We start from the raw sequence: 25579 nt of genomic DNA on the forward strand, positions 1-25579 counted from the left end.
TCTTAAATGGAAATTGTGTCTGTTTTTATGTTCTTTAACTCAATCCATTTGTCCTTAAACCATAACAACAAAACCTCATCATCAGATTAGAAATCAGATCAGTACAGATCAGTATCTGTAAAGGCTACCATATTAGATAAAGGTACAAAATTGAGATCATCGCATTTTTAATCATAACAAAGCTCTAGATCCAGGAATTTATGGCCCCCAGGTTTCAGGTTCAGAAATCAATCCAAGCTGGCATATAGCTGAATGCATTGGGTTGCAGCAGTCTGTCTTACTGACCTAAAGAATCTTCACCAAATCTAAGTTTAGGCTTCTAGTTTTCCTTTTTTTTTTCTTCCTCTTCTGGTTGAAGAGCTTTCTACACAATGACTACGTTGAGTGCTGTGTCACAGATGGAATTAGCCTATTCAAATACAGTCCTTGATTGGAGAAATTCACAACTGTTTGGGAAATACTTGTTCCACTGTAGAGATTTTCTACACTCGGAAGTAGTCACCTGGGAGGGTTCAAGGAAGGCCATATCAGCGTACCAGTTTCTACATAGGTTTAATTGTGTAGGACACATAAAGGCTGTTCTTTCTCCTGTATCACATAGAAAAGAGGAGTAATGCAACCTTGTTGTCACTATACCATGTCAGCATTGAGGGAGGGAGGAAAGATTTCTTCTATGCTCCAAATCTCTGGTCTAAAGCCCACTTAGGCTTCTATGCATGTATCTGGAACATAAGAAGGGAATGAACTTAATAGAAATTTACTAGTACATATATCTCATAGTGTACTAATTCAGGAACAAAGTAATTTTAGCACCAAGAAGTCCCAGCAGGAAGACTGACTGATACTTGGTCAAACAGTAATTAACATCCTCCACGTGCTGGAGCTCAGCATGCTCTTCCCTTCACCCCACCCCCAAGCAGGAAGTCTCATGTGCTGATTTAACATGAACAGCAGCTCCTGAAGTTAGCTTCCTGGTGACTGAAACACAGTCATGTTCTCCATCTTGTAGTCCATTTTGAGACTATCGTTTAATTTTGGCTCCAGGAGAATATGACAATTAATCTGCCTGCTCAGAATGTGCTTTGGGTTCAAGTCTTACACCTCTCCTTCTAGAGTCCTTGCAGCCTGTTGTGTGTTTTTTCATGGCTTCCATCTTCTTCTGTTACTACATCCCTGTTTTCTTCCTGCTTTTGAAAACACACAGTCAATTGATTCTTAACGCTTTACATATAGGGGAAGACTATCCTATCCTCTGTATATTGCATGGAATGTGTATTATCTTCATCACCTACAACTGCTTTGCTAAACTTCTTGATCTATCCAGCTTACTCCCCAAAGGCTGCAGCTATAGCATGTTGTACTAGCTCACAGTCACCTTGAGTATAACTGGCTCAGCCAGCAGTTTCCAGAATGCTCATTTTTCTGATGACATCTACTGGGAAACTGGTGCCACACATAGGTTAAAAGCTATAAGCATATGGCATGGATGACAAACACCAACTATCAATCAAATTTTGTTTTAAACTGACATTTGGAATTCCTGCAGCTGAAAGAAAGCAGAAAACAGAGCCAAAGATGAGGCAGAACCTGAATTTATCTAGATTTACCAAAGTCGTTGGTAAGAGCTTTTAAGGTTTGTAATTCAGGTTCAGAATTTGAGCAACCATCCAGAAGACTGCCATCCAGTTTAAGAATATTTCTGTGAAGACATCGGAAACTAGTTTTGATTTGACAAGTTTGCTGCCTCTTGAGATTTCTAAAAAACACATAGCAAGGCAAGACTACTTTCCTGAATCCAGGTGGCATTTTAACCAGACCATATGACTGTCTACTGTGTCCAAAACAACCAAAGATCCTCTTACCTCCTGCTGGCATATTAATCTCTTCTAATGTTACCTCCCCTCCCTCAGTCTCATTTTCTATAAAAATTCCAAAAGAAAACCCAGCTAGGGTATATTTAATCTGGCAGTGGCCTTTGCCAAAATCTGTATAGCACAAAGATAATCCTTAGCAACAAATACTAACAGAACTGTTGCAGAGGTCCCATCATGGGCTGTTGATCTCACAATAAATTATGTTCAGCCCAGAGGCAAATTTTCTCATTTTTCCCCTCTCTAAAGTTGTGCCATTTTGGACTTCAAATCAGCATCTACAAACTGCAAGGTCTCAGCTAAAATTGATTTCAAATTTCCATAATAATACTTGATAATATTGGAAAGAGGAATTTCCAAGTGTGCAAAGGGTAAAAGACTTAAAAAAGGAGGAATAAAGGCTTGAACTTTAAATTAATATGTGATAGTATGTTATGTGCCTTTAACAAATACTAAAGTGTCCTGCATAAATACAGTGACTCCTGCATAAATACAGTGACAGGTAAACCCAAGTCTTAGTGTTGGTCCCTAAACTGAAATTGCTGAAATCTGAGGAAAGTAAAAGCACCAAACCAAGTAACTGCAACTTGCTATCATCCTCCTAAGCAAAGTGTTGTTCTGAAAGTAGGATTACATTTCTTATATTTATTCTCTTTATATATTTCAGAAGATGGTATGGAAATAAAGATTTTCCACTTTTGTTCTCAAATTTAGCATCATACTGAAATATTTTCTTATTTTTAGTTGAAAGAATTACAACTTGTTCAGCTGACCTATAAAATTACTGTAGTAAAGGAGACATCTCACTACAGCATCTCCCTGTTACTGATCTCTCTGGGGCTGATCAAGTGATGAAATGGTGGCAAAACCACATCAGGTCCAGGTTCACAGGCATGTGGCAGAGCTACTGCAAGAACCTCCAAATCACAATACCTTTACCAACAGCAGCACCTTTACATTCAGCTGGGGATCAATATAAACTCAAAGCTTTCTCTGTATAGGTGCACAGTATCCTAGCAAAACTTTGCATTCTTAATAATGCTAATTCTGAGGAAAGCCTTCAAGTTCAGAAAAATTCAAAACATCTACAAGTAGACCAATTTAAAGAAAGTGATACACCAAACAAATTTTGGGGAAAAGTGACTGAGGAAAGCAGGAAAAGAACACAGCAAATGTAATTAAATGATATTGAGTAGTACATTTATTTCAGATATTAAATCAGCTTCTGACAGTGAGATGTATTAGCATATAGTCTCTGAAGGTAAAGGATGGAAGGCCTGTTACTCAAGATACTCAGTATTTGTACAGTGCCTAGCACAATGAGGTCCTGGTCCTTAGCTGGGACTCCTATGTGCCCCAGCAATGCAAATGCTTTAGGCTTTAAGAGAATGGACTGCAGTAACAGTTTTGAAATGGCGTTCCACAACATGGGCTAAATGACACCTAAGCAGCAGACTTCACCCCCGAAGCTCTGCAAGAGAGAAACTTGGTCCAGTAGGTCTTCTCCAACTCCAGTTTTATGACTCATTCTTCATTTACCCACCCCCGCTGTGCACAGTAAAAGCAATGTTCACTCATCCCACTGCAACATGATGAGCCTCTAGGAGGACTGATCGAACCCACTTCAGTCACCACATATAAGAGGGCGGAAAAAAGAGCAGCTGGTCTCACCCTCCTCCACTCCAATAATAGATTCAGTATCTGGCAAGTGCAGAGACTCAACCCCGAGGCTAGGCTGAGAGTTCATGGAGATGAGATTCTTACTATGCACTGTAGATTCTTCCAGCAAACTGCTCCCCATCAGTGACTCTATTGTGAAAATAGGGTAAAACAAAATTCTTATGATGTAATGATACTGCATCATCTACTACAATCCCTGACTTTTGGCCCTCCAAGTCACATAGACTTCTTCCCTAAGCACCTACTTTATCAGCTCCTACTCTTTGGGCATCCGGCACTCCAACGGGTGGTAACTCCTATATTGATTGTTTTGAGCCTCAGTATGGCAGGATTTCAGGCAGTCTTGGCCTTCTCTTTAAATAATTCACATAGCATTAAAAAAAAGGTTTCTTACAACAAGAACATATCATGAAGGGCACATATTCCATGTAAAAAATAAATCAGATACAAGTTAATTTTGAAAACAGTAAACCTATCTGCCCTTGACCGTATACAGAAAAATACCTTTGTTTTCTATCTTAGACAAGGGGAGAGTATCTCTCCCTGATAGCAATATATCCTCATCTCCAAGAGGAAAAATACATTATTCCCTACTAGCTTGTACTCTCTTATTTTCAGGACAGACATCTTCCCTTCTTCCTGACCATCCACCAATTCCTTCCTGCACTTCTTCCCCATAGAGAATAGCTTCCCATCCTTACCTGGCTGTTCTCGCTCTCTGCTGCCAGCTGTTCCGATTCGGGAGTGGTGTTTCCTCATATGCACATTTCTGCTACCACTCTGGGAAAATGTCTTCCCACAAATTTGGCACTGATGGGGCTTCACTCCTTGGAGAAAAAGAGGGAAAAAAATTTCCAAGAATTACCAAATTGGCAATAAATACCTCACCAACAAACAAGTCAATAATAAATTAAGGCTGTTTTGAAATGGTCATTGACACTGTTGGTGCTAATTATCAGTGAAAAATCAGGTGAGAAGTATTTCTATTTCCCAGAGAGAAATAAGCTTCCAGAACAGAAGAGTTTCAGATACGAATGTTGCCAAGTGTTGGAAAACTCAAGGCTGAAGAGTAACAAAGTCTTCAAATCTGATTTATGAAAGTGAACAAGCTATTTGGAATCTCTTACTCAGGAACATGGAAAGATTTGAGGTCTCACACCCAGAATATAAACTGACTAAAAGCAAGCAAGCAGAGGGGAGCCATCTCCTCCTATCACACAAAAAAATGCAGCATTTGATTTATGTTACTAAGTACAGACTGGACCGTGAGTTGTCATTGTGAATGGATTCTCATTTTACAGAGCAGTCTATCATTTTCCCAATACAACCAAGTATGTTGTCTGTAAGTGCAAGCTTATGGCATGGAAGCCAAAGAGACAGGAAAGAAAAAGCATGGAGAGCTCAGGTAGTCCCAAAAGTTACCATCCAAGCAAATTTTCCCCTCTCCCAAACAAGGCATACTTATGATGGGCTGATGACGTTTAAGATAGACCAATCAAAATGGAAGGCAGAAACTTTGCAACAGATTTTGCACTTGTGAAATTCCCATCTAATGCTTTGTCCAATTACAAATATGTACTATATTAAAAAAAAAAAAAAAGGAAATCCCTGTCTGTGGCAGAAACTCACTCACAAGAGATCTCAAATGGAACAGTTAAGAGTAAAGAGGTGTTAGATTCTGTCTTTTAAATAAAAGAATGGCAGCTATGAAACAGGTATACAACTTCATGACATTTTAGAAACATTCTTTATTTAATAAATAAATTAAAATTTGTTGTAGTTGGAATTTAGAATCATGAAATGTAGAATGATGTTTGAGGAAAAGGGCTAAAGACCAGCAAAGACTAAAGATTACAGGCTACAGGCACTATAGAGGAAGTGGTGAAACAATATGACCAGAAATTCTGTAGAAACCAGCGGATTTTTCTTGAAAAAGTCCAATCAAAGTCCTACGGTAAAGATCTTTTCTCAGATAGGTCTTAGCATGTCATATGAACGTTCCTACCTGAGTGGACAACCAAATGTTTCCGAAGGCTGGAGTATTCAGCAAAGGAGCGACCACATCCCTGTGCCTCACACAAAAATGGTTTCTCCCCTACAAGGGAAAAATAAATTCTTAGACTTTGAGATCTTAACTTGGGATCCAAGTTCCTGAGAACAGTCTGAAGATCTCTACTGAGTTCTTCCTTTTGACCTTACATGTATCAAAGTTCAACAAAAACGACACATACTCTTTCTAAGGCTTTTAAAGCATTCTCGTCATCAGCTTTCAAGAGGGGATACTGAAAATTCTTTCAGAAAGGTCATCATTCACCGAAAGGCAAGCTAGGGTCCTAGTACATAACTACCAAGGGAGTAATACAAAAGTATCTGGAATACAATATATCATTTATATGCAGCTCTTAACAAACAGCTCTCTGCTTCACACACTCCCAGGAGTCTGTTCCCTTTCTGCCTCTAAGGGCCAAAAATCCCATTAATTATATTTCCCTTCACATCAGATTGTACACTTTATTTCTGAACAGGCTGACCTCAGCAAAAACCTGCAAGAGAGGTGTCAGTCATTTATATGCATATGTGGAGGAACAGTAATTCAAGGCACAATTTATTTTCATAGGCAGAAACTTGTTACTTATATGTATCTCCACAGCTATTTTTGTATTTGACTAAATGATAATAAATCAGTAGATGACTACACCAATGCAATGTGATATAATTAACCTGCTCTAAACCCCTTTTTAATAAAGCCTGAAATAAAACTAAAGCTAACTGTTGCCTGCAACATCCCCCTAAAGAACTCAATACACCATGTTTAACAGTATGATTTCAAGTCTTTAGCTAGACTACTATATCAGAGTTACACCAAATCCTGCTGGATATAATCCATAGGAAATTAAGCAAGATGTTTTAGCTATTTCTATTGTGTCTGCCAGATATACAGTTCTTTTGGAGTGATCTTGCTAAAGTTGTTTCTACTATGATTTTAAAATTCTTCTCCCTGCAGTTTATTTCTCAGCTTCATATCTACTGTAGTATTCAATGGATCTGAGCAAAAGAACGAACGAAGCATGTTCTAATTGGTGATATAGAGCTGAAATACATAGCAGATTCCTGAACACTACTTGTAACTTCTAGCTTGTTATACATATTTAAAACTTGGGAAAGGCCAAGGAAGAAAAACTAGCACTGACAAAAATAACAGCACACAGTTCCATCTATAGAAAACTCTAGATCTATTTACAGCTGCAGTTTTAAAACAACTTTGGTCTGATCAAACTCTTAATTACACATTATCAATGTGCCATTTAGAAAGTTATTATTTACTCCTCCAGAAGCAACTGCTCCATTGAGTGCAGAACACATTCTATCAGGGAGGATTGTGCACGTATCAGCTGGGCCTGTCAGCTTTACCCATGCTGTGGCTGGGAGCTTTAAGTGCAAAAGAAAGCTAAGTACAAAATATAGCTGTTGCTACTACACATGCAAAATTTACTATTGGCATATATAATTTTTAACTACATCCCAACATCTGCCCACAAACCATGTGTTCTCTAGCTAAACTTCAAATTATTTAAAATAGCAACCTTATTCTATATATATATCTACAAAGTACACAGCATATGGTAGTGTTAAATAAAGCAGAAAACATACACAGCTGTTAGCAGCCCACATAATCTGAGATTTCATTTTACTGAGATGCCTTGTGCTCTCATAGTTGTGCAGGTTATTTGGAAATCTTAACCAACTGTAATGCAATGCTACCTTCCTGTGCTACCAGGGTATCTCTAATAATATTCTGGGAGGCCTGAACTGGACCATTTATTTCAGTGGTATGATAACTCTGAGGCTTAAAAACAAACAAACAACCCCCCAGGAATGTTCATTGTCAACTTTGCTAACTATTAAATTGCTGATTGTTTCAGCTGGAACTTGTGTGCCTCTCTCAAATACCTTTCTGGGATAAAAACACCTAAAACACTTTATGCAGTTGTCAAGGCTTTGGCTGATATACCAACTTCCATAAATACTGACAAGGCAGGATCAAATTCTGCAGAGAAGACAGCATAAACAAACCATGTATAAAATACAACACTATGGAATAAAGGTTCTTGTTTTATTTAATATAAAAAGCTGAGCATGAGTTAGAGTACATAGGCTCCAGCATATAGTAACATCCCTGACCAACATTAGCACAGAGCAGTTTGCGTGTCAAAATACTGCTTTTCTCTATTAGACTTTGCTGCTATATTTTTTGATACTCATTCCACTCCATTCCTCACCTCCCTAAACTTCCCAAATGTAGTCATTCTACAAGCAGTGCAAGTAACATAAGGTAGCCAAGATTCAGCCAGATGTCAGCCCAGCTATGACTGTGAGTTCAAGACTCTACTCTGGAGCAACATCTAAGCTACTGTGCTTCTCAGCAACTTAAAATAGCTTCCTTATGAAAATACTTACGACAGTGGTGTTCACTGACTATTCCCTTGGGAATGATCTAGTTTCTCCCCAAAACAAAACACTCCCCCCACCTCCCCCAAATCAAACAACCGGGGCGGGGAGGGGAAGGGAATCTTCAGAGCATGGATCTGACAGTAGGAACGCAACATCATCATATAGTATTTGAAGGGTGAAACCTGTATGAAATTATACAGAATAGTAAAAGGGGAAGCAGTTGATTAATTTCACTGTGAATTCACTGATCAATGTGAATTGATAGGAAACGGACACTAATGAAAGTCAGAGATATATGAGCATAATATTCACAAAGTTTGAGGCTGAAGGCTGGAGTGTTTTTTTCCTCAGTAAAGACCCCACCTCTGACGACCACAAATAGGTGAGGTCTAAAACACACCAGTGTGAATTCGTAGGTGGTTCTTCAGATTTCCAGCTGTTGTGAACTGTTTCCCACAGCCCAGCTCTGTGCACACAAAGGGTTTTTCACCATTGTGAGTTCTCATGTGCACCTTCAGCCTCTGCAAGACATAGAAACTTTTTCCACAGCCTTCTGCTGGGCAGGTGAAGGAGCGATCATTCCTGGAAAGCAACAAAACAGCTGTTTCATAAGCAGCTACTGCAACATACTTTTTCATGAGCTATCTTCTTGTTTTTGATTAAATAAAAAGCCAAAGCATAGTAACTGAAATGAATTATACCCAAAAATGAAGTGACTCGGCCAAAGTGAGAGGCCTAAATTAGTCCTAAGGAACTACCATATAACCAGAGTCTGTGTTGTCCATTGGAAGAAGTCATTCAGATATGTCAAACCTTTTCATCCTATTACCTGGCCCATTCCCTACCCAGAAAGATTTAGTAAAGCACTGCAATAGATTATATAGGAAGGTTGTGGAATTTCAGTCACTGGAGGTTCAAAAATGACTGTACCTGTACATACAGTACATGTAGTTTTTCCTGGCCCTGCCTCAGGGCAAGGTGATGGGCTCATATCTCATGGAGTCCTTCACACTTTTCAATAAGTGATCGTTTGTAGAGAGCAGGAAGCTGTCTACAATTTACCTTAAAGACCAATGATTTTTCAGGTAGAAGAGATTATGGCCCTTTATTAGAACAAGCAACTTTGTTCAAGGATATATAAAAATATGACACCATCCCACAAATTCTAATATTCACTGTACCACAGAAGTAATGTATGTACATGGTGTTAGTTAATTATCTTTACTGAGCACCTGTTAAAATATAAATGTTCTAAATCCAGTATTAACAAGGACCTGCAAAAATAATCTAAATTTGGCCAAGGTGTTTCAACATAACTGAATTAAAGAAAGCAACGGCCTTACTATTTCTAAGAGTAACATCAGGTTTTCACAGCTTGCTGATGTTGGAAACCAATGCTATCCCAAATACACAGCATGCTTTTGCAAATTCACAACAACATATAGCTCTTTCTGCTCACCGGTGTGTTTTTAGATGGTATTTGAAGTGAGCTGGCCACACAAATGTCCGATCGCAGCCCTCAACTGTGCACTTTAGCTTCCTTTCCACACGAGATAAATGAGGAACAGGGCTAGAGTCTTTTGGCTGCCCATCTCCTGAGCAAAGATGAACATTTTCACCTGGAAGAAAAAGCCCACCAAAATCTAAAAGGAGACAGATTACTATAACATATCAAATTCAATAGATAAAAACAGCATCATATATGACATAGGTCTGTAAGGCAGATATGCTCCTGGTTACTAATAGCTTACCATGCCCTACATGCTGCTACCTAGCCCATAACAGAGATCAGACACATTCATGAATCTTTCCAGGCCCATAAACTATTCCCAGCAAATTATCCATATCAGACTAGCTGCCACCAGATGAGGCTTATCACAGGAAGAATATAAAGTCAATTCATTAGAAACCAGAAAAATGGTTCTAATGGCTAAAAAAGAGATAATGCATTTGATTGCAATTCTTTATTGAAATAATAAGTCATAAAGCATGTGACTAAGTCCAATTAAGTATCCCCTAGAAAGCTGATCTCCAAACCTAGTGGAGCTAAGAAGAAGAAAGTATGAAATATAGTATGCATTAAAAATAGACTTGAAAGTGAAAACAAAAGCTGAAATACAAACAGCTGCAATTGGAAGGAAGATACTCTTTAAGTATAACAGAGAATAAGACTGCAAGAGAACTGGTGCTTCCACCAAAGCTTGTTCCCTGAGAAAAACTGAGGAGCCTATGTACATTACAGAAAAATTAAGTGATTGTTCTGCATCATTCTCTGTCACTGATGATTTAAGGACACATCAGAATAGATTATAAGCAAGAGAGAGAGAAAGAGAAAGAAAGAACCAGCACAGACATTAAATTAATGAACTTCCCTAAACTCAAACTACTGAACTGACTTCACAACAACTTTATATAATTCATTGGCTATTCTACACACAAACAAACAACTACAGCTGAAACTAGGGGCCTTGTATAGGAGATTCAACTTCTGAGAGAGAACCAGGAGATTTCCTACCATTATTGCTTGCTTTGGCATTCTTAGCGAGCTGAGCCCGAGTGGCAGCAATTAAACTGTCATGGGCCAATTCTTGTACTCGTAGGAACCATGGGGTACTGCTGTCTGTGCTATCATGAGAGAGAAAGTCATTCCCAGAATCTTCTGCTTCATCTTGAACAAACACCAAGTGCTCTGCTGGAGACCCCAGCCCTAAAAAAGAAGACAACTCCATGAAACAGAAGGACAGTGCAATAGAGGGCAATTTCTTTTGCTTCCCAGAGGCTAGTGTTCATGATACAGATGTAGTATCTGCACTAAAAAAGTCTTCACTGACCTCTGCACCATAGGAAGCTGCTGATGGTTACATGCTCCTGACATATCCAATAATGCCCAGCAAATTTTGTGATCTTTCCCCTTCATAAGCAGCAGGGACAGAGATGTACTTGTATCTCCTGCATTCTGTTGTCTGAGACATATTCAGCCAGATGACAAACAGAAGGAGAATTACCTGCTCTTGTTAGGTTGAGAAGAATAAATGAAGTGCTGTCACTGGGCTGGAGGTCTTGCAATAAACTGGAAGTCTCTGAAGTTGACAGAAGCTCAGACGGTTTCTGTACATTCTGTGCCCTTGTTTCCTCTCCATCAGGGCCCACATTTACCTGGAGGCTTCTCAAGACAGCAGATGAAGAAACATCTTTGGAAGAATTAGTGTGACTTGGAGAAGTGAGATCTCTTTCATCATCTAGTGAAGAAAGTGAAACCAGAGAAAATAAAAAGTATGCAATGACTAAAAGATACCTATGAAGTTATTTTTCTAGTAAAAACAATTAGAACATGAGAGAGACAGGAGGAGAAAGGAATTTTCTGTCTAGCCAAACTTCTTCATTAAATGAGAAAAGTTTCAGTCATCCTTCTGAACTTGTTCCTCCGTCACTGGAATGCCTTATCAGCAAGAGGCAGGTACAACGTGCGCCACAGCGCTGCATTAAGGACAGCTGTATAAATGACACACCCACAAAGATCTGCTCCATAGATTTTACCTGGCAACATCAGTCTGTTGCATTCTGAGGTCTCAGTAACAGGAAGGAGAGAAAGACAGGTGATGTCTTTTGGTTCCGATTCCACCAGCCCTTGCCCCAGTGGAATAGAAGTATTCTGAACAAACTGAACCAGCAGCTGMAAAGAGATACTGAAGATCAGTTCAAGAGTAGCGTAAGTCATTTAAAAAAGGTACTAAACCCACTCCATTAGCCCATACTGTCTTGTAAGAGACAAAGAATATAATCTAATACACTCAAAAGTAAATGAAAGCTTTTCGACTTACATCAATGACCAAGAATATATCATTCGCACTTGTCATCTGCGAAATACTTATAAAATTGTCATTTCTTTAACATACAAAAAACTGCTCTGGATCCTTGTAGACTACACTGAAGGCTACATAGGCTACCTCATATTTTCCTTTTTAATTCCTGGTTTATTGATACTTTACTATGCTCTAACCTTCCAAGTAAACGTTTTCCATGCTCAGCCTTTGACTCAGGTATTTTGTTTAATTATTGTCTTTCAACACTTAACTGAAATGAAGTTGGCCTTTTAAATAAAAAAGGTAGAGAAAGACTAGCTGTAAACCTATCTGACTAATGGCTATTCTAAATAGACAGATAATGATCAGAGGAAGAAGATGGGAAGGGAGACAGCCTAATCAACCCGAAACAGCTACTCCCAAAACCATCAAAGGTGAACAATTGAAGCCATTGTCCCTAGTGTGAAACCCACCCACTAAGAGGATCCAGCAGAAGAAACTCTCCAGAATGTTATGCAAACTAAGGGGGACTATTGCATAAAGGGATATAGGACTTATTCTGGGATGCATTCCCTGGGGAGGAATTTGAGGACTGAACAAGAGATTTTGGGGACTGTTTGGGATTATGGGTTGTTTAGGGGAAAGGCCAAAGGCAGGAAAAGGGAAAGATCAAGGTGCATCATGGAAGACCAAGCATGGGAAAAGGGAGCGAGAATAAAAGAGGCCTTTACATGTAGCAGGAGTCTGATCATTTCACTTGTCTGCCAAGCCCTGCACCTGATCTCCACAGTCAGTCCTGTCTTCTTATTAAACTCTATTCCAAACTATTTCCTACATGATTGTGCTCTCTAGTCTGGGGCGGGGGGGCACTAGCAAACCTCAGGCCAGACAAGCTGACAAGTAGGATGAGAGGTCTGGGGCCAAATACTGGAGAAACCCATGAAAGAAGGTTTCCTCTAAGCAACGATTCTTAGAAACAGGATCGGGCTATTTGTGCTCTTTGTGTTTATGTGGGAAAAGGTACTACCGTTCTGCATTAATGTTTGTCATGAGCCACATCTGTACTGTCTGTGTGTGTGACCAATTGAAAATTGCACTAAACCTCACTATTGGCTGGACCTAGGAACAGAAATAGGGAACAGCCCTCATCTTGATGGGCCCAGGAGGTGAGAAATGCCCAGGTCATTCAGTTCAAAAGATACAGCTATCCTTAACATCAGTCAGCAATGCCAATGTAAAAAGTACTTCTGGCTAACTCCTAGAAATCTTGAATTACCAAAAAGCAATCTAAAATTTGGAAAGAAACTAGAAGTCAGAGAAGGGCTTTTCCAGTCCCCTGAAAGTCTAAGCATATGTAACAAAGTTCAGAGCAGCAAAGCACGTACTTTGCTTACTCATTCCCTCCCCCGACAACATCTCAAAGTCCAAGCTTTTGCTGCACTGCTGGATGTGATCCTGGGCCCCTCTAAGCCTCTGGAACCAGTCTGAAACAAGAGTATTTAGCTTCACCTCCAAAGCACAGACATAGAAAACACATTTTTTCTGTTACCAGTGCCACAACAGTCCATATTAAAATAGTCTGATTTAACAAAGGAAGTATGGCTGGGAATTAGGAGATACACGCCCCAACTTTTATAATGAAATTACTGAACTAATTCTTCTGTATACTCCACAAGCTTTTTTTTTTTTTTTTTTTTTAAATATGGTCTCAAATCCCTCTCCTGTATGGAATTAAAACTCTGGAGAACATAAAGACCAGAAAAGGTAATTTCAAACAGACCTAGACGGAGATTCCATGTTTCAGAAAAAAGGCCTCTCAAAACTCTCTTCGTTTGGCTTATAAGCTCTGCCAAACAGACTTACCCCTATACTCACATTCTCAACATATTTTGAAGAGCATGGATAAAGGAAATATTAAAAAATAACAATGCACCAAAACCAACCCTTAAGTCACCACTTCTTATCTCTAGAAAACCGCTCCATGTAAAGATCCTGCATTCTATGCTGTCTAGCAAACAACTGTATGCATTGGAATTGCTTTATCTTTGGCACTTAAAAGAAAATTGTACAAGATAGGTATTCAAAAGCTATTACCCTCATTTTGAGACATTTTTAACATGTATTCCCAGAGAGCCCAGGCGGCACTCTCTGTGCAGTGAGAAGGTTCGTCAGTGTCAAAAGGAGCAGAGTGGAAAAAGACGAATAGTCTGATCTGTTGACTTAAATCACAAGACCATTAAAAAAAAAAACAACAGCAGTCACTAATCATTATTTCATATGTGGATGTTGTGACTGCTTTGGGGATTAACTTTCAGAACTACTGAGCACCCAATTCCAAATTATTTCTATAGCAAATATCAACATTTTGAACCTTTGCTACATCAGGACCAGGTGCATTTAATCAAAGAAACTGTGAAGAAAACAAGAGGGCACTTCATATTTTGGGATCTAATTTCTCTATGCCCATTTCCTATCATGAAAACACTGGAAATACTGATGCTTCCTCAAACACATCTGCCTCTAGGAATACTGCTGTTGGGGCCCTGAGGACACCAACAGGCCTTAACAGTCCTGAGTGGCCTCACCTGAGACTCCCAGCTCCTGCCTATGGGCCCAGGAGCTCCATTTAAGCTCAGACCTGGGCACTGCCCCCCCCGCCTCTGCTATGGGTGGAGCTGTCTCCAGATTCTTCTCCTGGATGAACCACAGACTGATGTTGCAGCCCTGTCCTATGTCCTGTTGCTGCCCCCATCTCCTGCTGCTCCTGACTGGACTCCCTGGATGGACCCTGGACTTGGTTCATTGCTTTGCCCTGGTGGGGGCTGTTGATGGACCCTGTAGCAGCACCTGCCTCTGCCCACCGTGTGCAGGTACTGCGGGACTGCTCTGTGCTGGTGAGGGTGCTGCCTGCACTGGGTTTGCTCTTGGCTCCCTGCTAACCTGCCCTTAGGGAGCAGCTGGCCCTTGCTGCTCCCTGACAATTGTGAAGGTAAATAACAAGTCTTGAAGTCACTCAGATGGCAATATGCTACATAAACTAGGCCACAAGCCACACTGTAGTTGGAAAGATTAGAATTATTTCCTATTATGTATATTATAAGATTACCCAGAGGCCCCAGTCAAAACCATTTGGGGAACTTTTTATGTTCTCAGAAAACCTGTAGGCAATAAGGGACAGTCTCTCCCCAAAAGACTTGCATTCTAATTTAAAATAAAATGTGTCAGGAGGGGAAAAATACAAGAAGGGAGAGAGGAATAACAAAGGAAAGCAACAAAAAAGGAGAAATGGGACTAACAAATGTGTGCAGCAAAACGACTCTAAATTACTGAATTATCTTTCATTTAAATACTATCTGCAATCCCTACTGCTACCTACTCAGCCATGTAATATACATGTTTTATGGATTCTTTTATCTTCTGTTTTTGTACAGAATGCTTTAAACAAAACTTTTGACCTACAACAGGAAAGCTTTGCTTCAAACCCTCCACCAATACACAGCAACACTAAGCCAGGAGGGAAAAACAAAAGGTAGCAACCACAAAAGGATCCCTGAAAGAAAAGGGAGCCCTTTAATTTTCTTTGTAAAGTAATATCAAACTATATAGAGACCCAGAGGGGGTAAAAGAAGCAGCCATAAATAAAAGGACATGAATCGCTCTCATTAGTAAAAATTATCATTTAAAAAAAAAAAAATCCTTCCCTTAAATTAAAGCAAACCAATCACCAAATATACTCTCCCATCTCTACATCAAATAATTATATGAAAATACAATTTTTCACGGGACAGTTGCATCTTAACAGCTAAGTACTTTCAGAAACCTCCCTTCACGTTTAAAATCATTTAATACCTGTGTGACAACTACAGCAACTGCAGATATGGGGAAAAAAATCATTACAAAAACTGTACACTGGTTTAAGTTTCTTCTAATTTGGTTTAGCAACTGAAAGCAAAAAGGAAACTGTAAGGATACCTGATAACTGGCTATTCAATGTAAAAGACAAAGACAAGAAGCAGAAGAGGTAATAAATTAAACACAGAAACACAAATTCTAACAAACTGCCGATAAGAGAACAACAAAGACCAGAACTCCTGGGACACTGATGGATGGGCCTTACAGGGACCACTTGAGTGTAACCTTCAAGAGATTCAACCAGAAACTTTGTAAATGATAAGAAAACAAGATTATCACCAGTTACCAGATGGGTCTCATAAGAAACAGCAAACCTATAATGCAATGTGAGGGAAATTGTGGGACTTGGTAAAACTTATTATGGGTTGTCTTAAGGGGGGCAGGGAGCTGTGGGAATGTGAAAAACTTATTGGGATGTTTAGGGGAAGGATTAAAGGCAGGAGAAAGGGAGGGATCAAGGTGGTTAGGGGCAGAACAACCATGGGAAACAGGAAGAGGGGGATAAAAGGGGCTGACCACATGTTAGCAAGCTGTTGGTCAGCTTGCTGCTGGGTCTGGGCACTGTAGTCCATCTCATCATCTTACTAAACGCTGTTCCTAAATAGTTTCTGAATAACTGTGTTCAGTTAGTGAACTTCAGGTTGGACTAGTTTGTGAATAGGATGAAACCACAATTTGGAAAGACACAAGATCCTTGGCCAGAGACTGGATTAAAAAGCCCAGGGCCTGGGCACGGATACTGGAAGTTCTGGGGTGGAAACCAGAGAGATCCATGAATGTAAGTATGCATGTGAGGTGAGTGAGGGCACATGTGTGATATGCTAGTGAACTTCAAGCCTGACTACCTGGAGAGTAGGAACAGAATTAGGCCATTTGTGGTCTTCATGTTTTATGTGGGTGCCTGTAAAGGTACTGCCCTCCTGCCTGTGTTAATGTGTTTATGGCCAGCCATGTCTGTACCATCTGGGTGTGCATGGGAGCATCTCTGCAGTTCAGGTTCAGCATCACTATTGGCTGGACCTGGGAACAGTCCAGCGGTCTCTTATCTAGAGGACGAGGAGAAGAGGAACCTCCTGGATGCTGCAGTCCATCAGACTGAACAACCACATAATATCTGGCATCACAAACAGGATCCAAACAGGCAGTAAGTATTCCCAATCACAGAATCGTTGAGGTTGGATGGTGGGTATGCAATTCCTATGCAAGGAGGGGGCTGAACCTTTTGCAAACATGCCCAAAGTGTTAGAATTTGTAACCAAACCCTTAGGACGTCTTGGGGGCACCTGAAGAGCAGCAGTGAGGGAAACTGAATGGACAGAATACTAACAAACCACAAAAGCAATGATGAGTTTTAAAGCGGCTTTACTCTATAGCTAAGCTCTATTTAAAAAATTTTTTTTTTTGAAATTTTAAACAAATTTTGATATTGATTAATTGCAAAACAACATCCTCAACTTAGAGATTCAAACTTTACAGGCCAGATGTGAGTTGTATAGAGAGAATCTATGAACCTTGGGGTGGGACAAAATGAGCAAAATTCAGCTGCATGTTCCTATGAGCAATTTGACTTTCTGGGTTCCACCATACCACCTTCTTCAATATACCTTCCTTAAACTTCTGCTGAAATACCACTTAACCCTGGAAATGCTGTCAGTTATGTAAATGGTGTACCTACTAAAAATGCAAAATATTCCTTGGCTCTTGTCACTAAACAAGTAATTGTCATCCCTGCCAGTCAACAAGGATGGTTGAGATGTCAGCTATCAACAAGAAATGACCCCAGGGTCTATCAGTTTTGGTGTAACACTGCAGGCAGTGCAGCTTGCTCATGTTACCAAGAAGGCTCTGATAACGTCCCTAACCTGAGAGAAACATAAAAAACCAAAAATCTTTTTAAAGAACTGGGAACCTCTCCTACAGATATTTTAGCTTGTGTCTCACCACAGACCCCCTCCCCTCTATCAGATGATCTGGATCCCAAGAACTTCCAGACACTGCTGATCCTTCTTTGTTGGGGGTGGGAGCAAAGGTTGGCCCAGTGTTAGTGTCCAGATCAGTCTTCCTACCAGGCATCTGGAGAGCCAAGGCTAGACTCATAGAACAGCAATGACCAGGTTTTTAATTGATATTAGAACTGTTCTAAATTTAACCAGTGAACCACTACAGAATAGAGATCAAAATAACATTTACTAGATCAGGGGCAAGAGAAGGCTGGAGCAAAAGAGTGTGGGTGGCAGGAGGATTATCAGCTGGAAACTGGGATGCCCTCCTCCCACACATCCTCTGGAGAATACACTCAGAATCTCCCTCTATAAAGTGCTGATGGGGAGAGAAAGGAAAGGCTGGAAGGCTAAAACACCTTCCTCCATCTCCCTTTCAACAGCCGTATTCAACTTAACTAGAGCTGTAGTTCACTTGATTATTTTAACTGTACTGGAGCTATCCAGATGGCAGAAAGCACCCTGTGGTGCACCTGTGCAGTGGGCATGGCTGGAATTATTCGCAATTGTAACAGATCTCCCTAAAGGTTTAAAACATGCAAAATGCAGATCTTATCGGCTCTCTGTGGAACGCAGGCAAGACAGCTTTGGGGGTAGGGAATCCAGAAGAAAAAGCAGACACACCTGCCCATACAAACCATCTCCCAGCAGCTTTGTGACTCCTAATCAAAGGAGAATTCACCTCTATTCAAGTATTAAACATTTACACATACGTTGGTGGCTACTTTAGGGATAAAAACAGTTAAAGTAGCAATGAAACTTACGCAGTCCATCCACAGTGCCTTGATTAATATTACCTGGCATGCTACTTGTACACAAATACAGTTAGCTCTTAATGAACACCTTTTGCATGTGGTAGGGGATATCAAAGAACACCAGTGACTATGAATATTATGTTTCCATGGCTTATCAGAGGATATAAAATCATGATGGACTTTCAGAGATAACTTGAACTGCTATTTGGGAAAGATGCAAGAAGGGTATCTTCCAGTTTCAGGTCAAAGGAGCAGAAAATGACCTAACAGTCAACTTTCACAACCAGAGCTAGAAAGAGAATGTGTATGGGACTGGGTAGTTCACAACCCAAATGAATCCCAAGTTGTAGTGCAAAATGGTCTTAAGCAAGATTGAGGAATACCACTTAGAACAGAGCATCTATGGGAAAGGATGCCCCCTGCAACCACTGTAGCTTTCATGCATGAGACCTGTTCCTGCAAAGTAATTGCTTACTCTGTTCTGGGTTTGCTGGGAAGGAAATGCAACCCTGCTATGGGAAAATAGGACAAATACCTTACTCAACGAGTCAAGAAAAAAAGGGGCCCACTTGCAGCTCATACTTGAGGAACATGTGTTCTCACTATCCTAGCCACTGATAATCAGAAATAATCTATGGAAATCTACCCACCCACAGACTGAAGCAGCAGTGCTCTACCCTGCCATTCAGAACTGGGACAAAATTCAACAACAGCTGTGAGATATCAATCACAAGACAAGAGAAAGGAACTCCTCACACCCCAAGCCAAGACTATACACAGTAGCTTCTACACAGAAACTGCAAACGTGCAGCTACTCTTCCTGAATAGTGTGACTGGAAGGACTTTGGCTGCTCCATTAAGAAACAAATATATCGCCAAATGACCTGAGCTGTCAAGAGTTACCAGCATAACAGCTGTTCTCCTTAGAATACCAGTTTAAGATATCTATGTTGCATATGGACTGAAAAAGAAACAGAAGACTCAACAAAAACAAATCTATTTAGACCTGCAAACTTCCCTAAAAGGTACCTCACAGTAGTGCTAAGCCCTCTGCTCCAGGACTGCAGCCCTCTGAAGAGGTAAAACTGTGAGCTATAAAAGCTAGGAGAGCAGGTGATGTTGTCTCCAGCACTTTTAAGTGGGGAGAAATTAAAGACAGCTGGTTAGTAGCTATTCAGCCTAAAAGACAAAGGCAAGAATAGGGAGAGGTAATGAATTAAACATGCAGATACAACTGTGCGTTGAATGTAACAAACTGCAAATAACAGGCAACAAAGACCAGAACTCTGGAGACCCTGATCAATGGGCCATGTTGAAGAGGTTCAACCAGAAGCTTTGTTACTGACAAGAAAAAAAAGATTATCCTGAGTTACCAGAACTGATCTCACAGGAAAGAACAATCTTAATTTAGGATGCAACAGGGACTGTAGGAATGTGCAGAACTTACGGGATGTTTAGGAGAAGGATCAAAGGAAAGGGAAGGGCAGCTGAGGGAACAACCATAGAAAATGGAGAGGGGAGAGATAAAAGAAGCCAGTCACACATTATCAGGGCTGCTGGTCAGGACACTTCTGTGTCTGATCACTGCAGTCCTAAACCCTATATCTATTTTCCATGTGAGTGAGCGTTCTGCTAGAAAATTTCTTGTCAGACTAGCCTGTAAATAGGGGGAAACCTTGGGTCTGGAAAGACCCAAGATCCTGGCCAGAGACCGGATTACAGAGCCCAGGGCCTGGGCACAGATACCATAAGGACTTCAGACCTGGCAGAGACTGGAGTGACCTGTAAAAGTGTGTCCATGTGAGCTAAGTGACTGAGGGTATGAGTATTTTCCACAAACTTAAAGCCTTCATTGTTGGGTAAGTGGGATTATGGCTTTCTGCACTGTTCATGTTTTATGTGAATGCTGTTTGTGTTTACCTCTAGAGGTACTATACTCCTGCTTGTGTTAATGCATTTGTGGCCAGCTGGGTGCGCAGCATGAGCCTTCCTGTGTGCATCCAAATACATTGTTGCAATTCATGCTCTGTTATGCTACCGGTTGAACCTGGGAGCAATCCAGCAGCCTCACATCTAGTAACCAGGATCCCCTGGGTGCTACAGTCCATCACTTCTGGCAACTCTTTAATAGAAGTAGGAGTACTTTAAAAATCGGAACTGGCTGAAGTTAATGGAATAATCCAAACTCCCCTAAACCAAGTAATGACAATTTTCTTTGAGGGAAAGAAGTAGTCAGTACAGTAATTTATTTTATTCTTTTAACAGAAATAACATTATAATAGTGAAAAAAAGATAATGTAACCTGAGAATAGGCAAAACTATTGGCTGAAACTCAAAGGTGGGGAGGGAAAATTGCAATGATCTTTAATCTTTTACCATTCAAATCAAAAGATAAAAGTGTTGGAAGATGTCGCTGAAAACATTCTGGGAGTTAATATCTAAGTAGGAAACTGAGTAAACTCAATGAACTTTTTCTAAGTGTTGACAAACTTTTCTGGGAACCAAACCCAAATCATAATTGCTCACCTCAGGTTTGGATTCTAACTCATCCGATAACATTGATTCAAGTTTCCGATTCCTGCAGCTGTCCTCGGCAAGGCACAAAATTTTGAATTCAGAGAGAACAACACTCCCTGCTTATTCTCAGTTTTCCTAAATGCAAAACAGTGTGGTGGTCTTCCTGCAAGAAGCTGTGTTGGGCAAATATTCAATTGAACCTAAAACAAACAAATAAAAAAGATATAAAGGAATAGGAACCAAGAAAATAGAGCAAAAAAGTCAGTGGGTGCTGCAAATAAGCTTAAAATATACCTTGAAGAACAGGGAAAACTCCCATTTATCCATGTTCCTGCCTTTCTATTATCACTGAGCCAAAAGAATAACATCCTAATGCTGTGAAACTCATTTTCAAAGATAATTTTCAATTAAAATTAAGTTGTTTGTCCTGGAAAGTGTTATGGGATCAATTGAAAACTACACAAAATGCACAAGAGACAAGGAGACTGAATTTCCAACCTCTAAAACAGCAGGATTATCCAAACTGTTGAGGAAGGGTGCCCATATACGTACAACCTGTCATGAAGAAACCTCTGCTTTTCCTGTCTGTTAAGATGTTCACCTATTTTGTCAGAAGTTTCTTGATGAGCACAGGTAGGTAGGTACCTTTTACACAGCTTCTCTTTAAAAGAGATTTCACAAATACACACGATACCTTTATAATAAGTTTCTTCTTTAGGCTACAAGGAAAAATAAATGTTTGTTCCTATTTTTGCTTACTTGAAAAGAACTAGTGTTCAGAGGAGAAAGCAAACTACAGTTATTCTCCTTGCATCACAATCACAAATCCTATTGAATATATTCAAAAAAATAATAATACTGTATAAGCAGAGGAAAAAAAAAAAAACTTGAAAGTCTTTCCCTAGCACTCCCAACAAGCAGTGTGCGCAACACGCTCGGTACAGGGACAACATGGTAACATAGTAAGCAGAGTGAGAACAGAAGAAATTAGACTAGGAAACAGAAACGGCAGCTCGGGGATATTCCCCTTTGTGCCGCCGCCGCCCTCTCTGAGCCTGCACCCGGGATGGCGGCGCCCGAGCGTCCCGTGGGCCGAGGCTGCCGGAGCTGCAGGCCCGGCTCCCCGCCGCCTCAGCCGGGAGGGCACGGGGTGGGGCACGGCGGGCACCGGCCCGCTCCCGCCCGCCCGCTGCGGGGGTCGGGGATCTGCCCCGGGGGCCCGGGGCACGGCGGGGGGGGGAGGGGGGGAGCCGGGCGGCCGCGCGCCTCCCCCACCGTGGGGCCGGTGCGCTGCCGTGAGGGAGGGCCCGGCCCCTCCCCACCCGGGGGGCGGCCCCCTCCCCGCTCCGCGGCCTGCTCGGCCCCGGTGCCCCGCAGGGGAACAGCGGGTCCTGGGGGGGGGGGGSGGCCCGGCCCCCCCCCCCCCGCGGTTCTTACCGGCATCTCAGAGTCGCCCGGATATGACGCACATCAAACCGGAAATGCCAAAGGCTAGAGGTGGAACCCGCCCCGCCCGGTCTAGATCTATGGTAAGTGCTGCGAGGAGCGCCCCTTCCGCCTAGCTACCCCCACTTCCGGCCGCTGCCAGGTCCCGACGGCGGGCTCTCTGGGGCGGGGCGAGTCCCAGAGGCGCCGCCGCCCCGCCCCGCCCGGGGAGGACGGGTGTCCGCTGGGCACGTGCGTGCGCGGCTCCCGTGCTGTTTCCCGCGCCGCTGGGAGGCGAAGGGGCAGGAGCTGACGCTTTGCTTTTTCTCCCAAGCAGAGTCCTTCCTAGCAGGCTGCCGCTTCCAGTCGGGCCCCTACCAGGGCTGCGGTACTTACGGTATGATTCATCTTAAAATACCCTTTTGAGTTGGGGAATTTTTTACTGATGAAGATTATACAGGAAGCTTACACTCAAGTTCAACCGTTAACTGCTGCACTTATCTTTTTCTCAATATAAATCATCATAAAAGACATTTTTTCAACTTGTTACAGCACATGCAAAAGCACTAGTTTCTCATTAGTATTTAGTTTCCCTTTCTGTTTTGCTCTAAAAGTGAGTTAATGGAGAACTCCTGAGCTCACAGCAGCTCATTAGGTGAAATGCTATCCGGTTAGTAAACCCAGAAACATAACATGTCTTAACAATGCACCTAACAAACAAGAAGGGACTGAGTGAATAATTGCAAAAGCCTGTACCTTTGGTTTTTGCTCGTTAGCCTTATCTTGATAGCTCTAGGTTAGCAGGATAGAACTGCTGAACCAGCAGTGTTCATAGCCTTTCTTCTTGACATTAGCTGCTGAACTGGTGACCTTCAGGTCCAGTAAACTTTAACTTGGTTATAGCTACTCTGTAGCTTTAGAAAGACATGCGACTCCTGACTCCTGTGCCAGAGCTGTGCTGAATGAGTGCTAGCAGGCCTGCGCTGGCATCCGCGCTGCTGAGCAATTAGAATCCCCAGCCGTGTGGAAACAAGCCAGCAAGAGCTGCTGAGGCTGGCAAAGCCCAGCTACTTGGGACTTGACCATGCACACAGTGTGGTTCTGATCCACAGCGGTCACTTCCTGGGAAATCATCGTCATCTCCTGCCTGTGAACTGTATCTGGATCTTTCTTCTTTTCAGTCTCTCTGCGGCTCCCATGCCTTTCATTCGCATGAAAATTTTGATTTGCAGCTTAAAGATTCAGGCAGGTTATCCTCCTCTAACTAACTGTTCAGCTCATGGAGGGCTAAGAGCCTAGTGCTTCAATAAAAAAAACCCTGATCAGCTACCTGCTGGAACTGAGCAGTAACTTCCTAAGTCTGCAAGCAAGTTAGATAATCTTTTTTTCTGGATATTATTCCATCAGTTTGCAGGTACTGCATTAGTACTCACAGAAGCCTGCACCTTGAAATCAACTCCCAGTCAAGCTGAAGCATATTTCTGATGTCAGTGGCAGAGAAAGCTGTGATCTAAGATCCCGAATCAGCAGCCTTATAGCTTCAGTTGCCTGGGCATCATAGTGGCCACGCAGAGGGATGGAGTCAGTGACTTCACAAAAGCTGGCACTATAATATTGGACCACTTAGCTACAGCTGAGATGACTTGAAGCTTGAAACAGACCCATATATTCACTTCAAGTCTACAAAACCAAAGGTATGAGCTACTGAGCTTGAATTTTTAGCATAACCTCAATAAGCTGAAGAAGCTGAGTACATGACCATGCAAGCCGTCTGTTTTATGAGAGGCATGATCCCAGCATGCTACACTTGCTGATCCAATATAATCTAACAAAGGTAACCAGAAATGCAGAACTAGTAGCTTCATAAACCATTTTGTCTTGATGTCACTTCAGTAATCCCAGGTACTGAATTGTAAAGCTTGATTACAGAATACATTCAGATAAAGGTACTTGGTAATTTTAGAAGTCCTTTGACTCTTCATGAGCCCAGCAATGTAGTTGTTGAGCAGATATTAAAATACAGAGCATAACTTCCTTTCATTTGCTGAGTTCAGCCAGATGAGTTCAACTGCTTCAGAACTTTTCATCTCCTGCATCTTTACTGCCCGAGAAACTGAGGGCTAATCTGATAGGCAAAACTGCAGTGATAGTAGCACAGTGCTTCCCTGAGTCATTTATACAGGTTCATATCATTCACACAAGCATGTAAACAGCATTAGTCCCTGATAGGAGAGGAATTGTCCATCTGGGAATTTCCTACAATGTTACTTTCTCAATAACATCTGCTGCTCTGGGATGCTTATTTCTAATCAAGGAGAAACAGGGGATTCAGATTCCTCTGTGAACAGATACTATTTTTTCACCCCTACTGTGAGACAATGATTGAGGATGGAGTGAAGGGAGAGATATGTTGTATGTTTGGCTGATGATAATTCTGTTTATAATATGACCCAATATTCTGAATGCAAACAGACGTTATTTCTCTTAGCACATCTTTTCTTTTGTGTGTACATTTCTGAACTAGTATACACTATTATGTAAACTCCTGTGTAGTATAACAAGATATAGGCAGTACTGTTTTTTATTTATTTCAATAAGGTTTAAAAGTAAATTCATAAAGCTTACATGAACAATTGAGATTAAATTCACTTTGATGTTCAGCCTTTGCAGAATCAACACGTACCACATTTTTGAAATCTATTTACACCAGAGAAGTATCTTTCCGCTCCTATGTGTGATGTTGGAATGGGTACTATAAAGCCTGTGAGCTTTAAGAAGCTGAGATAAGATTTGAAAATAGAGCATTGGATCACTTCCTAGTGTATCACTGCAGGATCATAGCCAGCCTTCATCACAAGTCAACTCCTCGTTACGCTTAGCATTTCCTGCATAGTCAGCGTGTTTTCTGCAGCCAGGGCTGGCATCCTGTCGAGGTAATTTTGTCTGCTGAAATCGAAATGTGAGGTCGGACAGGAGTACTAATGCCTGCCACGGATCGACATCCTTTTCAAGCCTTTTTTTTTCCCCCTGCCTTGCTACAGCGTGTTGGAGGTTTCTCCAGTCGCCGGCAGCTCTGACGCGCTCCTTCGCCAGGCGCCGCCGCCGCGCCCGCACGAGCGCCTCCCCCGGGAGCCGGCCAGGTGCTGCGGGAGCCGCCGGCCCCG

At 41.5% G+C, this 25579-nt stretch overlaps 2 protein-coding genes across 8 annotated transcripts in view; one reads left to right on the plus strand and one right to left on the minus strand.

The window, feature by feature from the left end:
• Nucleotides 1-150: 150 nt before the first annotated feature.
• ZNF410 (zinc finger protein 410) lies at nt 151-22512 on the minus strand. 7 transcript variants are annotated; one of them, XM_026090796.1, is made up of 11 exons: nt 22428-22512; nt 21000-21190; nt 11541-11676; nt 11009-11242; nt 10519-10710; nt 9463-9646; nt 8404-8585; nt 5557-5646; nt 4253-4378; nt 3636-3680; nt 151-502 (listed from the first exon to the last, which is right to left on the minus strand). In XM_026090796.1, the coding sequence occupies exons 2-11, from the start codon at nt 21030-21032 to the stop codon at nt 483-485; spliced, it is 1242 nt and encodes a 413-aa protein (XP_025946581.1). In that variant the 5' UTR covers nt 21033-21190; nt 22428-22512; the 3' UTR covers nt 151-482. The 7 variants fall into 7 exon arrangements, with proteins under 7 accessions (XP_025946581.1, XP_025946579.1, XP_025946580.1 ...); XM_026090794.1 differs by having other exon boundaries at nt 3543-3680; XM_026090795.1 differs by lacking the exon at nt 151-502 and adding an exon at nt 606-722.
• The window catches only part of FBXO33 (F-box protein 33), a 23548-nt gene continuing 20025 nt past the window's right edge, over nt 22057-25579 (plus strand). Inside the window, exons 1-2 of the mRNA XM_026090831.1 lie at nt 22057-22140; nt 22553-22812. Of these exons, the coding sequence (XP_025946616.1) occupies nt 22057-22140; nt 22553-22812 (344 nt within the window). The remainder of the gene's footprint in view (nt 22141-22552; nt 22813-25579) is intronic.

This window comes from Apteryx rowi, unplaced genomic scaffold (genome assembly GCF_003343035.1).
Source record: "Apteryx rowi isolate R43461 unplaced genomic scaffold, aptRow1 scaffold_88, whole genome shotgun sequence".
NCBI classification, from domain to species: Eukaryota; Metazoa; Chordata; class Aves; order Apterygiformes; family Apterygidae; genus Apteryx; species Apteryx rowi.

Bases quoted from the DNA above. Each gene is read 5' to 3' on its own strand.
- ZNF410 (XM_026090791.1), bottom strand. From the start codon at position 21,032: ATGTTATCGGATGAGTTAGAATCCAAACCTGAG. The intron at 8,586-9,462 runs GTGAGCAGAAAG...GTTGCTTTCCAG, and splicing joins TACCATCTAAAAACACACCG to GAATGATCGCTCCTTCACCT. The intron at 3,681-4,252 runs GTAAGGATGGGA...TTTTCACAATAG, and splicing joins CAGAGAGCGAGAACAGCCAG to AGTCACTGATGGGGAGCAGT.